This window comes from Falco biarmicus, chromosome 7, assembly GCF_023638135.1.
Source record: "Falco biarmicus isolate bFalBia1 chromosome 7, bFalBia1.pri, whole genome shotgun sequence".
In the NCBI taxonomy this organism is placed as follows: Eukaryota; Metazoa; Chordata; class Aves; order Falconiformes; family Falconidae; genus Falco; species Falco biarmicus.
Genome location: NC_079294.1, coordinates 61309000 through 61329415, shown reverse-complemented (window position 1 = coordinate 61329415; position 20416 = coordinate 61309000). Strand labels below are relative to the sequence as shown.

At 44.0% G+C, this 20416-nt stretch overlaps 1 protein-coding gene across 4 annotated transcripts in view; it reads left to right on the top strand.

Moving 5' to 3' along the window:
- The window catches only part of MINAR1 (membrane integral NOTCH2 associated receptor 1), a 33876-nt gene extending 13905 nt beyond the window's left edge, over positions 1–19971 (top strand). Inside the window, exons 4-6 of one of the 4 annotated variants that reach the window (XR_008823141.1) lie at positions 762–5366; positions 6308–14539; positions 16258–19971. Coding sequence is in view for 1 of the 4 variants with exons in the window: in XM_056347143.1 (XP_056203118.1) it covers positions 762–959 (198 nt within the window). In the remaining 3 variants the exon portion in view is untranslated. Of the gene's footprint in view, positions 1–761 lie in introns of all 4 variants that reach the window. The other 3 variants (XR_008823140.1, XR_008823139.1, XM_056347143.1) reach the window with 3 other exon arrangements.
- The last annotated feature ends 445 nt before the right edge of the window (positions 19972–20416 follow it).

Below are 20416 nucleotides of genomic sequence, written 5' to 3'. Positions count from 1 at the left end.
GTCCAGTTCCCTTTCTCCTCTTGCCCCTAAAACTGAGACAGTCTCATGCATTCAGATGACTTTCAGAAGATGGAGCTGGAAGGAGAGCCCAGATCTGAGGATCGTTCTGTCCTGGGTGATTTCATGGACATCCGCTTGCAACCTGCCTGTGCGGGGTGCTCAGCACCTGCTGCCTGTGGCTGTGCATTCCCGCTGGCGCGAAGGGCCAGGGCCGCTGCCCCCAGGCATTGCCCTTCTGGTGGGGGTCTGCAGATCACCCGTCCAGAGGGGCTGGGTGCTGGGGGCCGGAGCTGGGCAGTCGCACCCTGCAAGCAAGTTACAGCAGCAAAATTAGGGTTAGATTTATAAGATGTAGTGCATGAGGAGTGTGTGGTAAGAACCCTTCCCATCAGCTGGGCTTTAATAATTTAAAAAGCAGTAACAGACCGTTAGTTGCTGTCATCTCTGCTCTCTAGCAGATTAAAGAGGTTTTATTTAAATGCCATCCAAGATGACGAAGTTTCCAGCAAATCAGAGGTATGTGAGGGATTTTGCAACAGAATTATACTATTGCAGGAGTTTAATTTTTGTTGTATTTTGTTGCCACTTTTGTTAGCCTTATGGAACTAGGACCAAGAGTTGAAAGGATGTGAGAAGTGGCAATTTATCCTGACAGCAGAGCCAGATGCAGTTGGGAGGCCTTCAGGCATATCTGCTTGCTTTATTTATTTTCTTAATGACAGATCCCAGACAATTAACAACTGTTTCCTTTTAATTTTTAGACTCAAGAATCTTTAAACCCAAACAACTTAGAGTACTGGATGGAAGACATTTATACTCCTGGCTATGATTCCTTATTAAAACGCAAAGAAGCCGAGTTCAGAAGAGCAAAGGTTTGCAAGATAGCTGCCCTGATAGCAGCAGCAGCTTGTACGGTTATTCTGGTCATTGTAGTTCCCATTTGTACAATGAAATCCTGAACCTGCGGAGACCCGTGACTCCCGGCCGCGTGTATATCAGATAGCTCATGCTGTGTTTCAAACGTCTGGTGGCAAAACTGTAAGGGATTTGCTAAGGAAGAATGTTCTGAGGATAACCTGATGGAGAATGCTGTAAATGTAGGCAAAACACAAAACAACTAGAGACACTTTTTTTTTTTTTTTTAAAAAAAGTATTATTTTAAATAACAGACTGTGAGGTGGAGTTAGTGGGAACTTGGTTCAATTTTTATGCATTTTTAAAAGTGCAATTTTTTTTTCCTAAAGAAACTATGTTTTACAGAACCAGAGACTGATGAGAATCCAGGCAAAAGAGGAAGGTTGTCTGAGCTATGTTGCATTTAACAGAGGTATGGGTACATGGAGGTAGCACTGTATAGAAGGGAATGTTCTGTATGCATTACACTGGGGAGCTAGGAAAAGTCTTAAAGCTCTCTACAATGTAGAAAACTTTGAATGTATTGTATTTTTTTTATAGTATTTATGTATTTCATAACCATTTGATTGAAAGCAGACTGTGTAGCCATGAACAGAGTTCATTTCTATGTTCAGATTAAAAAGTGCTCTTTGTATTTGGTCTTGCCCTAAGACCCACTATCATCACTGAGTACTTAGATAAGTGCAATGTGCTGCAGACCAAAAAGATTATGTTTTAAAGCAATCACAAGAGGTTTTAGTTGCTTCTGTTGAATAACATTTGGATAAAGCTGGCAAACTTGCCTTGCCAAAAGGGTATTCTTTACCTCCGCAGACAGTGAAATTGTCTCAGTTTCACTCCTGCCAGCAAGTAAAGCTGGCAAATCAAAGCAACGCTCTGTTAAAGTTCTTGGAAATGTAATCTGAACAGTTATAATTTTTTTTTTCACAAAGTCTTTGTGCCTTTTTTTAGACTGCAGCTTAAATAGAACTGTTTAATTTTGTTATTTTAAGCCCATAACATAAATCACAGCATAATGGGTACTAATGGAGGTTTTTTTTTCCCGCAAGCTTTCTATACAGTTCAGAGTGTTCCTCACTCTGCAGGGCTGGTGGGTACTGAGCATTGTATTAAGGGCACAATTTTTCAACACTAGTGGAAACTTGCTGTTAATGCAATGCATTCAGCATGGGGAGACCTTTTGCTTCCCTCTTGCTGATGTACTTAAGAATTATAGTTGACTCTACTGGACAGCAAGCAGTCTGTGTCCCATGGGAAATGTCCATTTGATGCTTTATCCCAAATGCAAATAGCAGGTTCAAAGGAATTCTCAAGCTATAACAGAAATTACCTGCCATGGTTAAAGAAAGCAAATACCCAGACGGTATTACTCTTCTGTCAAGTATAGATCTAAAAAAAAAAAAAAAAGTTTAAAAAAAAAAAAGTTTAAATAAATAAAAAAAAAAGTCATTCAGGAAATAATGTGATCTTGCTGGTCCTCTAAGGGAAAGGAGATTCTGTTAGTGAATGCTCTTTATGTAGGGTAATTTGGTTTCCTCAGAAGCAGCCTCCCTACATGATGACACAGCAGCTAGGAAAGCATCAGATGCTCATTCCTCCGGCTCTCTGGGATGTGCTGCACTTGCTGTTTGTTTCTGGGTGGTTTAAAAAAAGTAGTGGGGAAAGAGCGTGTGGGAGGCGAAGGCTTTGTTGTGACTTTAGATGTATGTCAGTTCTTTCCTGCAGCTGGAGAGCTGTTTACACACTGCTTGTGTGCTGTATTTTATTTAGGGATAGATGATCCCTGGGACTGTTGATCTATCAGAAAAACAAGTTGTAAGCACAGGGGCAGGTGTTCCGTCAGCAAATACAGAACAAGGATAAGCCCCTAGACCAAAATCTGCGCCTGCCTGGCCTGAATCCTGATCCAAATTCTGTAGCTTTGGCCCATACCTAATACCAAGATTATTTCTCTTTCCTCCCAGATGCTGCAGGATGGAGTCACAGTAGGGAGGGAGCAATTCACACTGTCTATTTTAAGCTGCCTTTGGTTATGGTGTGATTCAGAGTACCTGAGTTTAGGAGCTCAGGATCCGTATGTAGTAAATATAGACAGGTAGAGAAACCTCCAGGGACGATTCAGAGCTGCCAGCAAGATATCTAATATTAGACATGTGAATACACTCTGGAGGGCATTGCTCTGCAGTTTACTTTATGCACAATTTAAGTTGATTGTATATGTGAAAAAACCCATTCCTGGTTCCGGGTAATGTCAGAAAGCCCTTTTACACCCCTCCTTGGCCTGGTGATAGCAAGCACCAGGTGCTGCTGGAAAGAGCAGCGTGGCCCTGTGGTGGCACAGTCAGTCCCCTGCCTGCCCACGCTGGCAGTGACAAGTCCCTTGGAGGGGCAGGGTGAGTATGGGATGGACACGGGGCAGACTTCCCCCCCCCCCCCCCCCCCCCCAGATTCACCAGTCCCCCTCTGCTAGCCTGAGTGGGCTGACCCTGCTGCCCTCAGCCCGACATCAGCAGCACTGCCTCCATCGCATCTCAGTAATCTGATTTTAGACAATATCTCAGTGGAGATGCGAGAAGGGTGCAGGAGGTGTTATTGATCACAGGGGCGGGCTGGGGCTGTGCTTGCACTGATGTGTTAGAAGAGATGTAAGAACCCCTGTTTTGTCTGTGCAGGAATAATTTTTTTTTTTTTGTCTGTGCAAGACTCATCCAGCTGGCACCGGGTGAATCCTTGCATTAGAGATGCCCAAAATCCTGAGGAGGATTTGGCCGGTTTTGGTGCTGTGGGTGACATGGAGCTGGCCCAACCCAAGCACTCAGCATCCCAAGCATCCATGCAACTCCTAATTTATCAAGGTGCTTTTGCCCATCCTTACTTTGCACAAGCTGCCACTGGCACCCATCGTTATTGGGGCAGTGGTTTTGCTACACGCCAGACTGTGGTTTGTCATGGATCTCCCTCTTGGGGCTTCATTTGGCTCCTGCAATCTCTGGGATCATCTCCATGGTGCCAGGAGCCCGAGGGGAGCGGGGAAAGCAGAGCCCGTATCCCTGCCTTCCCCCTCTGCAAATACCTCCAGGAGCTGCTGCCTTGCTGTCTCCTCTGCAGCTCCTCGGCACCACCGGGATGCGCATCCCTAGCCATTCCCAGTGGGTTTTGCATCTGGCACAGAACTCTTTTCAGTTAAAATAGGTAAGGAGATGGAGTGGTGGGATGCTGCTGCTGCAGGAGAGCAGTCTGGGCAGGAGAGACTCTTCTGCGCAGAGTATACAAGCTAGGTGAAATCCTGACAATATTAACCTGCAAGAATATTGTGATCAACCTTGTGAACCAGTTACCAACTAGAATATACTGTATACTATATGATAGACTTTTGTATAAAAAAAAATTAAACAAATTAAAGCTATAGGTACATTGTAATCCTTGGTGTGATTGAAAAAAGTGTCCTAGATTGTATTACTTAATTAAAATAATGATGAGCATATTGAACTGTTTTTCGTATTTATGCCTTATAAACTTGATATATTACACATGATAAAATGAAACTGCAAGAATTATAAAAAAAGATACTCCATTTTGGGGGCAAATCCCATTTGCTTTTCCTAAAACAAGAGTGCTGCTTGAAATGAGCTCAATAAATCATGTGTGAAGATGAGCAAGAACAGGATCTGTCCCCAAATGACTTTTTAGGATTTTTTTTTTAATGGGGCTTTCTTTAATGTACTATGTAATAATTTTATTTTATAAAGTTACTGTACAATGTTGCCTTTTGGTTCATTTAAATATAATACCAAATAAACTTGAAAATTACAGAGTCCTAAGTTTTAATGGAACAGTTATAATAATTTATTACTTCATTGCTTTTCCTTTTTTTTCTTTTTTTTTTTTTCCCAGGGACATCAAGATAGCCATGGGATGCGAGTGTCTCGGTGTTAGATAACTAAGCAGCCTGTCTTAGTTCTTGGCAGAATTGCTAATGGATTTCTCACTTGTGAAATAATAAGATGGCAGAAGATAATGAAAAATGAGTTTGTTGGGTTTCTTTTAAAAGCTCCTTTGCATTACGTTCTTTGGGCTTCTGGCAGATTAGCTCTTGACACTAATCATAATATTTCATTTTATAGGTTATTTCATGACTGGGTTTTGCCGTATCAACAGTTTTAATAAGGTCACGACTAATATTTTGATATGTTTCACTTACATGTTTATACAGCCACTGTCCCTTTTAAGTCAGTACTACAGATAACTATTTATAGTCACCTATCAACAGGCAGTTTGCTTAGGTTTTCTATATAAATTTAATTTGCTGCTTTTGACTTGTTAATTGTAAAACCAGTTTGTCTTAAAATTCCAGCTGTTGAACCAAAGACAGAGCATCAGAGGTTGCAAAGGGCAGCTGCCGAGAAGAGGACATGTATAAATAATGAACAATGACATGAAAGCATAGTAATGTAAGATCTTGATTTCCTCATCTCCACTGCATAAACACCTTTAATGCACTGCTTTAGCAGCCTTGGTCAGGATGGGAGTGCTGAATGCTCTCTGCAAGGCCAGGCCCCCAGCTCCAGCCTCAGGTGCTCATGTGCCGTGAGTCGGGCTGCAAACCATCACAGGTCTCCTTAGGAGGGAGTGTGATTCACAATTTAGCGTTGGTTTCAGTTTTGGAGATAGTAGCATAGATTTGCCTGAATTTAATGTTTTTCTCTTGTACCCATCAAGTCTAAAAGCTTACAGATAGAAGTGCCCTCTGGATTTTTACATTACAGCATGAATCCCGGAGCAGGAACTTTCACAAAAATGCTAAGTGTTACCAGGCTCATGACAAAAAATCTTAAGCACTCTAGCACAGCATGCCTCAGTCAAGACGCTGGATATGTAGGATATATAGACCTCATCTGGGTCATTGCTGTGCTAGAAGATGGGGCAGCTGCCGGGTTTCTACAGTAGCTGCTGGATAGAGTTGCTGAGTCTCAAGGTAGAAGAAAGCTCCGCTACGCAACTCTGTATTGGTGACCAAAACCCAGCCCCGTGATCTCTGTGCTGCTTTGGATGTCTTGCTCACAGGAATCGATTGTACTGGTTGAATAAGTTCTTTATTTCAGATCTAGCTCTGACGAATGGCTCTGCCTGATGCACAGAAGAGTCACAAGCAAAATATTGGATCTCGAGGCCATTTTCTGCCCTCTGAGGTGCTCTTGTGACTCCATCCCATTGAATCTGCACATGGAAGAAAGGAAAGTAGCCAGTAGCCTGCCCTTAGCAGTGTGGTCCTATTGAAAGGAAAGGTCAGATGGGTTGGTGTGCACTTTGGGAAAAGGCAAGCAACTGTGGAAGTAATTATGCAAATTAGGTATGTACTTTCATCTTATTTTTTCCTTTGCTATTGTTTCAGGAAAGAGCACTATATCTTGTAAAATGCTGTTCTGCTAGTAGTTCTCCAGCAAGCTTGGTTACTTTGGATGACTTCTGAGACCATGGACCACAGGATATCTTGCAGGCTGTTATGTAAATCTACGATGTTCACCTAGAAAATGGAGCAAAATCTTCCAAAAAGAAAGTGGGCTGTCAGCAGCCAAGTTCCTCCCATAAGTAAGTTCCATTTGTTTTTATTTGTTTTCTGCAATTTAGCACAAACTACATGTAGGAGAGTATTGTGACATTGCTTGGAGGGGGGAATTACAGATCTAATGTTATAAGCTCTTTTGAAAGCAGCAGTTAGTTAGATTAGACCATTAGACTAGTTAACAGTCCTGGACGAGTCCAGCACAGGAAAGCAGCTGTGCTTGGCCCATAGACGGTACCACACTGGCCACTGCTGGTCCTGGTGGAGCAGCAGTGAATGCGGGGAGATGTGCAAAACTCTTGGGCAACAAAGTGGTGAAGGGTCTAGAGAAGAAGTCCCATGGGGAGCGGTTGAGGGACCTGGGGGTGTTCAACCTGGAGAGGAGGGGGCTCCGGGGGGACCTTATCGCTCCCCACAGCTGCTGCAAGGGGCTGCAGCAAGGGTGGGACGGTCTCTTCTCCCAGGTCACAAGTGACAGGACGGAGGAAACGGCCTCAAGTTGCCCCAGGGGAGTTTTATATTGGAAAAATTTCTTCACTGAAAAGGCAGTCAAGCAGTGGAACAGGCTGCCCAGGGAGGTGGTGGAGTCACCATCCCTGGAAGCATTTAAAAGACCTATAGATGCGGTGCTTAGGGACATGGTTTAGTGGTGGATTTGTCAGTCCTGGGCCAAGAGTTAGACTTGATGATCTTTTCCAACCTAAATGATTCTGTGATTCTATAATTCTATGAACTCACTGCCAGACCGGGGAAGCTGTCCCCAAGGCTTAATGCAGTGTAGATCTGAGAAAACGGTGGGTGTCTGGAGAGACGGTTGCTGCTGAAGCTGGAGGCTTTTAGAAATGAAGAGCTTTGTGGCAGCAATTACCCGTCCCCGATCCTGTTTCTCCCTGCCCTCCCACAGTGCCTCCTCTGAGACACCAAGCAGGTCTCTGGACACACAGTGCAGGCTCAGATCCTGCCTTTTCTCAAAGCTAACCAGATTTCCTCAGTAAATACACGGAATTTTCTCCCAGACGTTGATGCTTTGGCCTCAGTTAAAACAATCCCCTGAGGTCTGAGTTCTCCTTGTCCAGCTGGTGGGGTTGGCAGCACTTAAGGAAATGTGACCTGGTGCTCCATCTCACCCAGCCCCATCATGAGACCAGACATCATGAGATCACGCTGGAAATGGCAGGGTTGTGAAGATGATTCCCATTTTCTTTCATGTTGGGCTTTGAGGGAGTTGCATTTCCAGGCCAGTCTCTGCAACCAGAGGGCTGAAAACTGATTTTTTTTTATTAAGGGTGAAAATAAATGGGTGAACTGCTCAGGTAAGGACATGCAGTTCTGATTGCTGGTGCTTAAAAATGTAAAATCCTGCTATCCACAACAAAATTTCTCTCTTTACTCTTATTTCTCTCTCTACGCTTATTTTGAGCCTGTACGTGGTGTGCTGTCTGCATGTTGTCCCCCAGCACGTGGTGGTGGGGCTCCAGCCTGTGTCCACAGCGGCAGGTGTCCCCCCTGGAAGAGGGGAAAAGAAGGGATTACGTACGGTAAAACAGCCTGATCTGGGAGAGGGACGAGAGAAATGCTAATTATTCTGCCTGTCCCTGGAAACACTGGGGAGTCTGGTCCCTATTGAAAAGCTGTGCTGTAACCTCTGCTTTAGTGGCAGACGGATCTCCACTTGTACTGAAAAATCCTCCTGAGCTGCAGTCCTGCCAGGCTGATACACTTAATACAATAAAACAGATCTGTATTGTGCTGTGTGTTTTTCCCCAAGTAATGGTGGGGGAGAGGGGGGAACTAAGGAGGCTGAGTCATTTGTCTTCTTTCCTTGTCTTGGTAAAGAAATATTACTGTTGAACTTTACCGTGCCTTTCCCGTTACTATTTTTTTGTTGTTGTTGTTTTTTTCCAATGGTTACTTTTTAAGAGGCTCATAAAATTGCATTACTAGAATTTATGACTGTGTAGCAAATGTGTGCACATGCATTAATTCTGTTCAAGGCCAGCGTCTTGTAGCTGCAAAATTAATGTTATGGTGCAGTTTCTAGTATGGCTAATGGCTGTTCGATACAGCAGGGCTCACGCTTTTCTCACCTTATGGCACTTAATTCCTAGAAACAGCCCTGCCTTGAAGAGTTTGCCAAGTAATGGTTAAAAAAGGGTACACACACAACATGCAGATACATATTTTTCTGTATTTTTACTTATGCAACTAGAGCCTTGAAAATCTTAGCCTTGTGAGTTGGTTCAGTTGGGTATCGGCTCCTTTGCGTGACGGTTAGTTCAGTTAAGGTTCAGAAGCAGATGTCTCGGAATGCCGCGCATTAGCACTGTGCCTCTTAACCATGACTGTGGTCTGGAGAGGCTGAACTGGAAGTTTGTGCTACCCTGTGATTTATACCCTGTGCTATTTGGAAGTGAGTGAACAATAACGGTTCAGTAAATGGTAAATTAATGACATTATCTATTCTTACTATGGTGGTTGAAGAGAAGATATCAGAGGAATATTTTCAGGGTGATGAGAGAGGAATTTGGACGGTGTCTGACAGTGCTTGTTTTCTTCTTCAAAATTTTGTCTGACAGCCAGAAGAAAACAGAGTGCTTGTGGTCTTGTATAATAACTTGGTGTTTGGGGTATGCGCAAGATCGTTGCTGTTAGAGGTAAAAACCCAACCCCTCGGGACTTGAAAGTATGAAGTGTTGACCGGCTGAGATGTACTGGAGCTCCAGGGCAGGTGAACGTCTGGTGGCTCAGTCCAAGTTACACCATGCATGAGCCCACTGGTCCCACAAAATGGGCTCCAACCACAACAGACCCAGTGCTTACATCGAGCAGTAGCTGGGCAGAGTGGTCAGTGACGGCTGCCTGCAAAGATCTGATGGAGGACAAAAATATCTGTTCGTGTATGGGAGCATCTACAGTGTCTTAGCCTCTGGGAGCAAAAGCCTTTGTGGGGGCAGTGACACGTTTTTTCTCTCTGCTGGAAGACATGATCTGACAAAAGCAAGGTATCCCTGGGATGGAGGAACCGGTGCAGGGGGAAAGGTAATCTTGTGAAGGCTGTCAAGGCAGTACTGCATGTCTTCCATGTTTTGGGACAAGTCATTTGATCTCTGTGGGCTTTAGTTTCGTGCCAGCTATTCATCATGTCTCTCTGCAGGCTTTTTCTTAGAACAGAGCTTTTCCCTGGCTGTGTGGTCATGAGGTGCTCTGGAAAAGAGGGGAGACACAGGCTGGGATATCTTACAGGCATCGTCTTGATGCTTACAATGGCATTACAGGTATCACAGCTAGTTATAACCAGATCCGTCATCAGATTTGTACCTCTGGTGGTAATCAGCGATACAATGCCTGGGAGGTATTTGGCTCAGCTTGTCAAAGTGTTTTGGTATTATGAGAATGATGAACATCACCAGGAAAGCTTTGGGGGTGGGTGGGGGTTGAGAGGAGAGAGAAAAGCAGGGGAAGCGCGATGCTCTGCTGGGATTGCAGCGTGGGGAGAGTGGGATTAGTGCTGCAGGAGACAGGCAGACAGCGAGCATCTGCTCTGGGCCACCAGGATCAGAGCACAGCAGGAATGAGAAATTCTTGGACCAGCTACTAAGAAATTGGGAAACTCCAGGATACTGTACTCATGGGGTTTTTTTACTACCCAGACATCTGCTGGGTAACAAACGCAGCTAATCATGGTGATAATGTACAACCTTAATTCACTATAAATTCTCTCCCATATGTTTAGAATTGTATTTACAGTAGGAAGTGAGGGATAGTTATTAATGAATCAAGGTGAACTGAGTTGCTGGTGCAGAGTCAGCCATATATTGTGGAAAATAACGTGTGACAGACTTGAACAGAATCCCTCTGGAAGCATGGCTGTATTTCAGGTATTTTAAGCAAAAAATGTTGCTATAATTACTGATTGCTTTTAAATGCGCCAGTTGAACTCCTCATTTCTCCATAACCTTTGTTGACCTTGAAACGTAAGTTCACAGGCAGAGTTGATGAAGAATTAATCTGCTGGATGAAATACGCCTCCTCGAATTCAATTCTGCTGATGAGGATGTTGAGATGGGTTAAGAAAAAAATAAGAAAGGATCCATGATGATGGCTGCTTAGCTCACTGGTAGCACATGAAAGGATGTTGTTTTATTGATATAATTCTATGGCCTTTCTTCAGTTGCGGGCAATAATTTTTTCTCTAGCTCACCATGGACCCAGAAGAGCACTGTGAGCTCAAATATATCTGTTATTGAGGTGGGAAGGAGGTGCCCCAGCCGCCAGAGTTCAGGGCTGAGCACAGTTAGTTACTCATGAATTATAGTGCCTTTTCCTCCCATACAGCAATTCCCTGCTCCTTGGCTGCTCCTGCCCCTGTGCTGCCTCATTGTCAGCACGGGTACTTATGTCAGTAAGGATGCTGTATGCTGATCTCTGTCGTCAGCCACTCAGGGCCTGGGGATTTGCATAATGGCATTACTGCTTATTCCTCAATTACAGTGCTTGAATATGCAAATCTGTTGATGCTGGCTACTGTAATCTCCCTACCCTGGCTGGTCCCTAGCTGGGGAAGTCTTTGAGCCATTTGCTGGCAACAAGGATTTTTCTGTTGGTTTCTCATTTCCAGCTGTGGGTGAAGGGGAAAACTCCTTTATCAACTACCTGAGAAAGAGTGAGAGCAAAGACAGAGGGCTGTGAAATTCAGAAAAAGGGAAGATCTTTTCTAAAAAGAGCTTGAATGCCTTTTCCCCTGTTGTTTTCCTTGCAGGAGCTCATGTTGATGCTGCTGGTGAGCGATGGGATGGGTCAGCTTGCTCCATCGCACCCACTGCAGCAGGGTTTTGTCCTTGCAGTAACTGTCCCCCATTTCTCTCTGCCCTGGCTGCTTCCCACTTGAAATCTGGTTTCAAAGTGAAAGAGCTGAGATAACAACCAACAGTTTCTCCTGATGGTCTGCCTACTCCAGTGGAGGTGGGTCAGCGTAAGGCAGGAGGGGAGCTCAGCAGAGGACTTGGTTGCTTGGAAGAAGGGATGAGGAAACCTCAGCTCCCAGCACCTGGGCATGGGGGACCTGGGTTACCTGTCCCAGCATGGTTGTTACTTTGGGCCAAAGGAGGACTGATGAACTGCAGAGTATTTTAACATGTGCTGAAATGTATATGAATGTCTAGAGCAGGAGCTCTTATTAAAACATTAATTGGTTAACCTTTCCCACTTCTACTTCCAATGTTTTTCCAATAGTATTTTCAGTGTTACTTATTATTTCCCCCCCTGTATCTTTCTAAGTAAGGAGAGAGCGAGAGCGAGCAACTGCTTTATTTTCTGGAAAAAATAGGTAAAACAGGAAAATCAGTGCCTTCTCAATTACAAGGGTGGAATCCTGGTGCCACTGAAGTCCAACTTCCCAGGGCTTCTGAAGAGGCAGTATTTCACCCAAAATGCTCTCTGGGGCACCTGCACTCTGTGTCGTGGGGACTGTCCTCGGATCCAGCCAGCCCTGCATGCTCTTATGGCATCCACGATAGCTCATATTCTTCTTCTTCCCTCAGCCATGGACCTGCTAGCTCCATCTGCACAGGCAGCATTTGGTGAGAAAACCAGTTATTTTGCATGTGATTTGATAATGACGCTGTGAGAATGTCACTGCCACATAAATCAAAACGTCCAGGGAGTGGGGTATCTAGATGGATTTGAAAGGCACACTTTGCCGATGCATGGGAACATGTCCTATGCTGTTATGTTAATGGATATGATTTATTTCAGAAAAAAGAAGAAAACCCAGCCAAATGTAGAACCAGTGATTTACGGGAAATAACATTGTTTGGAATATAAATATAGACATGCAACATATTTGTTGCTGATGGTGCTATGTTCCCTGGGCTAATAAAGCCATTTTGTAACTATTTTTCTGTGTCTTGATCTTGCACACATTTTGCCTCAAAGTTTTTCATTTCTAATGAGGTTTCCTATCCTGAATATTTTTCTCAGCTCAACAAAAATGGTTTGACATCCATTTGTAAAAGGCTTCATTGTAATATATTAGTACGTTCTGTTCCTACATCAGTTTCTTCTGTTTTCAGGATCTTCCCCAGCACTCCTTTGTCACCCAGATGTGGGGGAAGATACCTGCAAATAAAGATGTATGTTGTGTCAGGGCCTGCTGCTGAAAATGTCCTGAGCGTTCCTGAGCTCTGCTTTTGTGCCATACTTAGCAAAAACTTGTCATGCTCCTTTCCTGGAAGGTTAGTATGAACTGAAGCACTTGGAAAGCAATTGTTCTTCATGGGGGTTTTGACCCTTTAAGTGACTAATATTTTTGGAGCTGTTCATCTTGCTTTCACTGCAGGCATTTCTGCTGCACCATGAAAGTAATGAAAAAAACTAACCAGAGAATGAGGTTTTCCTGTTATTCTGTGACAAAGTAGTACACAAGAATTATTTTTCACTATGTACAAATGAATTGTATCTTTTTTAGTTGGATTGTAATCATGGAAGGGAAAGAACATCCTGGAAACTGAAGAGCTATGTTTAGGGCAAGTTTAAAGGACAGCATGGCAATGTATTACTTTATCATCATGTATCTCTGATCTGGAACAATTCCTCTACAAACCTTTAGCAGTAAGAGGGTAATCTAGTGCCTGGTTTTATTCAGTATGGGGCTTGTCTGCTGGTACCAGTGGGAAGAGGTGAGTTTATGATGTTGATATTTGCAGGAAGCTGAGGTGATATTGCCAAGACTTACCAAGCCTATGAAGTGCCAAGGCTGCAGGAATCAACTCTTTGTATTTCAGAAATGTTGCAGATAAAATGCAAATAAAAGTCAAAACAGTAGTAACTGTGAGACTTGAAACGCATTAGTCAAGAGAGATATTTCCCCACGTTGTCAGTCTATGCAGCTGTCTGGCCCTCCTGCCTGAATTTCGTTTTATTCGGGTTTTCCCCAATAACAGTGGGTTATCTTTTCTACTCCTATCAGTTTGCCATAGGTTTTAAGTGGTAGAACTGAATACAATTCTTCAAGAATAAGTTCTGCTGCTGTGATCTGTTTTACTTAAATGTGTGATCAAACAAAAATGCAGCTTCTGAAGAACACTTTCGAACACGAGCAAAATCTGGCAACTTGTTAGATGCCCTCAGTGACTGTAGTCTTACTGAAGACTTTGATCACAACTTCCTTCATCTCTTTTCCTGCTGCTTATGAAGTTACTCTATGTAAAAATGTAGTGTACGATATACTTCAACCAAGGAACAACAAACTCATTCTGAAGGCGGGAGATGGCCAATCTCTGGGCTTGAGTCGTGTGTAGATCTTGAATGATTTTGGAGAAGTTGCTGTGGAGAGGATGTGCCAAGTGACTGACAGCAGGGCTGCACCAGAGAACATCCTTGTGCTAGTTACCAACTATAACAAAGTGGAAAGGTGACCTTCTGCAGTCAGATTTCCTTATTTCACAATTGTAAATGAACTTTCCCCCAAACTGTATGGTATAATGGGTATCTCTGCGCGAACCCTCCCGCCAGCCTTGTCTGCACACCTACATTTTGAGCCATCTGGAAGCTCTTACGGGCCAGGAGCCATAGCCTGAAGTAAGACAGTCTTCTCTAGGGGAGCTGTGGTGGTTGCTGAAGGAATTCAGCCTTTATTTAGTCCCTAAGAGATGGTTCCCACCGCTGCTGAACTGCAGGTACTGCTTAGCTGCCGTTGTGCGACTGCTGCGCTACATTGCAGTATTTCAGGAGGAAAAGTGGAGAATGACTTTTCCATTTGAAGCCATGTGAGGGGATTCAGCCAGACGGCATGTAATTACCCTAGCTGGAGCCAGGCCAAGGCAGAGGATCCGTGGCTCCCCATCTGCGGGCTTACTTTCAGCACTTCAAATGAAAGATTGCACAGAACACGTTGAAATTAATGAAACAAACTTAGTTTCTGTCTGGACATCTCTTCTGTCATGCCCACATCAGACACAAATAACTCACCAGTGGTGTACCCGGGACTGCCCTTCACAGGCTCAGCCTACAAGTCCAAATGAAAGAGCAGCTGGAGGCAGGGAGCCTTTCCCATTCATTCAGGTGAGCTGTGAAGTGGGTAATGAAAATGCTATTGTGTTCCAACATGGGCGAAATAGGTTATTCAGACAAATAAATTTTGCCTGTGACTCTTCCTCTTACAATGGAAGAATGGCCCTAATCCAGTAAAGCACTTTAGTATGTACTGAGCTGGAAACTGGTGAGTGGCCCTGCTGATTGCGAGGGATCGGCTCTCGTGCTGGAAGTTAAATGTGAGGAGTGGGAGCTGGCAGGTGGGCGGATGAGCGGTGCGCTTGCCCGGGGGCCCTGCCTTATTATCTATGATTATACGGGCTTAGCGTTGGGCTGGATCCCGGCCTGTCTGAACAAAGCAGCAGGATTAGCAGGCGTGCAAATAGGGAGCAAAGCCAGAGGGTTCCAGCAGTGTCAAACACAACTTTGTTACTCTGACAGAATGTATAAAAGTAAATGAAAAGGCTGTATGATTGCTGTTGCCATCCTGTTAATTACGCTGAACTCATGCTTCATTAGTGCTACAATATGCTTCCATCTTAACAAAGCCCTATTGGGTGTATGGAGCCACTTTACTATTAGTAAAATGAAGCCTTATCAGCAAGCCCGGTAATTCATTTTGTAAGACAAGTCATGACATATATTGTGTTGGAATTGCACTGAAGAGACAGATTACTTGCTTAACACTTGCTTTTCCTAATGAACAGGAAAAGATGTTTTCAGAAATAAGATATTTATTGTATTGGGAGCTCTTCTGATCTCATGCCTAATTACAGTGCATCATCCTATAACAGTGTTTCGAGTAGTTCCTAAATAACACAAATTGAACTGAGCTGCTTTTGCCCTTGCACGTACTCTCAGTGGCACGGTAAAAATACTGTCAAGCATTAAAATCCCTGTTTCTTGGTGTCATTGTGGGGAAAAGAATTTTGCATGTAACCGGTACAGTATCCCTGCAGCAGGAATGCAGCAAAAGCACTAGCACATCCCCCATTCCCACAGTCCCTGCTTGCAGCAATATAAAGCAGTCCTGATTAAGCAGCACAGTGAAAACTTGACACAAGCAAGAAACTACGTGTACTGGCTTGTCCACTGCCCCCAAGAAAACACTGTGCTCCCCTGCCCCTGCTCTATCGTGGGCAGAGCATGTTATTTGTAGTAGTGTTATGATCGATGTTGACTGGCACTGGTTTTTCTATGGACTCACCGTGCTGGGAAGGGAGTTTGGATGAAATTAGGGGGCAGGTCCACACTGGCCTCAGCTGCAGAGCTGACTTCAGGCTGTCCTGCCCTACCAGACTTCCCCACTTAGTGATGTTGGTGGGGTTTTGTGGCTGCTTTCAAAACCAGATTTCTGAAGATTAGAATTATGTTAGAATTAACACCCACCCCTACCCACCCACAAAAAAATAATAATCCCAGAGAGTTTTTTCTGACCTTTAGCTGTTTGACCTATCCATCTAGTGCAGTGTACGGCAGCCCTCCGCAGTGCAGTCAGTGCCATGGGAGTAATTGGTTGTGGGTGGAAAGAGAAAGAGCAAATGGGTGAGAAAGTGGATGTATGGAGGAGTGACTTTAACAAGTCTGCCACCAAGGGTATAAGAATTAGTTGTTTTCACAAAGGTATGAATTTGAGGCAGAATAATTTCCCAACCTGTGTAACTAATTGTTAGTGACAGTTAGGGGTGTGGGGGCAGGTTGTGTTTTGTGCTTCGGTGGTTCTCACACAGTACCTCTCTCTTCTACAGGCTGAAGTCAACTGGCAAATGTTGGCTTCGTTTCAGCACAGCAGGAGGAATACCATGGTGCTCCACCATCTTTCCCAGAAAGTCCTCATTTGATGGATCCCTTCTGGGACCCCCGGTGGAAGCATCGCTCTCTGCCACAGCCAAAAGTAGCTGGGTCCAGCAGAGCGGGTCACACGTGGTGGAGTTAAATTCAACTCCATTCCCCTCACAGCTCTGCCTGCCAGAGTGATCTGGATTTGCTATTACGGGTGGTAAGATCAGGGAAAGATGTGTAGCAACATCTTTTTATTTTCATGTTTCCTCCTTGTACCATTCTTTAGCCTTACTGTAAACACCCATGCTTACTCATGTCTTCCTCAGTAGACCTAAAAATATCTCCCTCCTCCCATTTCCAATGCTATTCCTTGCAAACCTGAAATGACCCTATATGAGAGCGTCATAACAGCACAGTCTAAAAAGAATAAAAACGGCGATGAGGTAATGTAGCAAAAACAACTGTTTGAAAGAGCATCTCTGAACTGCTCACTGATTCTGTTTGCTTTTGCAACTCAGGCTGTTTGTATTGTTATCCAGCTCCTGGGCTGAAGGGCATTTGTTGGTGTAACCCTGTGAAATCCATGGATTTTATCCCAGGGTGGCTTCAGTCACAAGTGAGTGCCTTGGGTGAAGGGCGTAGTCTCACGTTCACGTGCCAGGCGCTGCACGATTGCATGTCCCCAGTGAAATCGGCACCAGCCCTGAGAAGCTGGGGAAGCTGCGCTTCTTCACACCACATCAGGTTTCAGGTCTGCCCCAGCGCTCTGAAATGAGCGCTGTCGTACAAAATGTACAATGACAACAGGGAACCTGAGGTGGTTTTGCAGAAGGATTATTATTTACTGCTTCAATAGAAATATCTTACTCTTACAGGCATGAAAAATGCTGCACTACAGTAAATTTGGGAAGATCCTGTAAGATTTTCTTACAAGATGGAATAACACCTTTCCTGATCCCTTAGGGCCACCATCACCATAAGCCACAGTTGTTGTTTTTCAGCAGGTTAGTTTGAATCTGGATCAGATCCCTTGCTCTGCTTTGCTACGCAGCTGTAGAGGTGCTTGAGCTGAAACAAATGGATGTGACAGGATGAAGCAGGGCAGGACAGGAACGGCTGTTTCGGTGGCAAGGCCAGCCTACATCAATTTAAAGTGATCACAGAACTGTCATGCAAGGTGGGCGGTTGCTCATGTTCTCCACTGTTTATGGTCAAGGACACACCGCTGGTTGCTTAACCAAGTGGTTTCCTAAGCTCATCTTTTTGTAGGTTACATATATAACCAAAAGTGGATAAAGAAAAGTGTGTCAAATAGCAAGAAACCGTAACTGCCAACTCACAGTTGTGGTTTTAGCATATACAGGCCATAAGAGCATCTAATTTTCATTCTTCTGCCTGTATTTGTAAATGCGGATATGAAATGATCCATTATCAACACGTTCCCACAAAATAACTTCAACAACAGTACAACATAAATCCTCGTGCAGATGTCTAATCCAGTTACTCTATGGAGTTTTTTAGATAGCTTTTCTGCGGTGAAATAACCTTTTTTGAAAAGTGGATGGTCAAAATTGAACATGTTGAGGAGCACAGGCTCCCCTCCCACTTCCCTGTGTGTGTGAACTGAGTTTGCAGGAATGGTGGGTGTCAGGTGGTACTGAATATATTTTGCTTCACCTGTCATATGCCTTAACTCACCACAGTGTTTTGCATCTGGGTCAGCTGTATTTTTATCAAGCATTAACATGCATAAGGGTTTGCCAGTACTTAATAAAAATGCTACTGAAAACTGCATTCTTCCACCTCTTTATTGAAGCAGATTATATTGTGTTTGAACTGTGTTTGAACTGAAGGTACACTCATGTGAAAACTGTTATATTCATAACCCACACCCAAGCAATAACAAAGAGCTCAGCTAATGAAAATCACTCAAAGGAAATCACTGCCCACCTCTTCCAAGATCAATTAGAAAGATTATTCCAGCATCCCTAATGCTACCATGCTGCTGTTGTACTCTAAAGCACCTCTTCCCTTTAGAAAGCTAAGGCAGGGAGTCTGACAACAATATGTAATAAACGGTGCTGGGAAAAAAGCATTTCTGGTGCTATTACCACCATAATTTCCTACAGCAAAGGACAACACTGGGACAATGTAAATATATAAGGTCTCCCTGTGAGGCTCACATTCAAACGTGCACAAGAACAGAAGGTTTGGGGCCAAAAGCTGCTGCCCACAGCTGGATCAGAGAGTTTGAACCACCTTTTCAGACAAAGGCTGACAAAAAACTGTTTCCTAGGGGGGTTTCTGTCTTTGGAGGGCACCTCAGCTAATGCTCAGTAGATCAAGGATCAGCTGGAAGACAACTGTTTCTCCAACCAGAGAAGAAAACATCCTTTCTGGCAGCACACCAGCAAATTCAGATGCTGTAGCATGACAACAGACAGAGTAGCTGCCAGAGAAGAAATACTGTGTGTAGAGCAGGGAATCCAGCATTCTGCTGTGTGGCTTTGAGCATGGCAGTGTGGGCAAACTCTCAGCTGCTGGGACACGATGATGCTCCACAGGCTTTGGAGACAGAGAGCAAATTATACCAGTTGCGAGTTTGGCTTTCTTGTGGATATTCCCATTTCTAAATGTGTTTGTTCTTCTCCCCTTTTTCCTCTCTTCTGGTGTCTCTGTTGACAGCAACAGGTTTCTCTCAGGGATTTATTTTCCCCACTGCATCAGAAGGTAGGTCTGAGCTTTAGCAATGCAGAGCTGAATGCTGGAGTTTCTTAGTAATTGGCAAAAGTCTTAAAAACTGGGAGTCTAGTATTTATCAATAATGAGAAACTGTCAGAACTGCTTTGAATATTTGTCTGATGCTAATTGTTCTGCCGAAACCAGCTGATTTTTAACTATATGAAAAATTAGTATTGCCTAAACATGACTTCGCATTGCAAAAAATGTGCCAGTCCTTGAAACAGCATTAAAGATATAATTCATTGACTTATGCAAATGAAAAATGTTCATAATAATTTTGGTAAATATTTCATTTAGTTTAAATACAGATCCATTTTAAACTGCAAACATAGGCAAAGGCAGGTAAGTTTTATTTCAAGCAGTTCACAACACAAAGAGCTGCTGCATTTTTCAAGTGAATCTTCCTTCTGGCCATATCTGGAGGCTAAAAGGGAGTAGAGAGAGAAGAGGGTGAACCTTTTTCTCCAATGGTCATGACCATACCACTGAATAACTACGTTTTTTCTCTTTACAGTGGTGTTATAATATGTGGTGTGATTCCCGTGCTGCACTATGAAGGGAAAAGTGCCCCAACCCAAATAGCTAGGAACAGAAAATAGAAATACTAATCTTAACTACCCCTGTGTTTGAATAAGAGGATTTGTGGAGCACAGCAGGAAAAGCTGAGGCACTGGTTCCCCGTGAGCTAAATTCTCACTCTTCGCTCTCTAGCCATGTGGTTCATTGGCCTGACACATTACAATGCATTAGTTTGGCCGTGTTAATTCCTTTGAAATATGTTTCAACCCACTGTACTTCCAAAATCACAAAACAGTTGATTTAGCTTTACGTACTTACACGTTGTTGGAAAGATAGGGCGTTCCCGATTTGACTCTGTAGCGTTCACTAATTACATTCCGTTTTCTTGTCTGAGCCATCAATAAAAGCTTATGAACTTCTGACTTGTGTGATTGCAGTCACAAAATGCCTTTTTTTTAGATGTGGAAGGTGCTTGCTTTTGTCATGCCAGAAGATGGAGAAACTTTCTCTAATTCCCTCCGTTGATAATTTTTATCTTTGCTTTGCTTGCTGCTTACGGCCACCTTCGTCAACAGGCGCCGCATCGACCGCTTCTGCTTGCGGAGCGCTAATGAGTGCTTGGTGCTGTTGGTGGCTGCTGGGAACAGCTTCATCTTCCAGCTTCATCGCTGTCCACAGCAAGTGAGTCCAAACCATCTGGAAGGGATTATAGATGAGAGAGATGCAGCGGTTACAGGCAGCGGGCAGCGGGGCTGCCCCGTGCCCCCACTGCAAACTGCCCGTGGCCGTGCAGGGCGGCAGGGCACCAACCTGGGGGAGTTTGTGGCTGTCTTCACCGTGCTAGAGCTGTTTGCCCCCACTCTT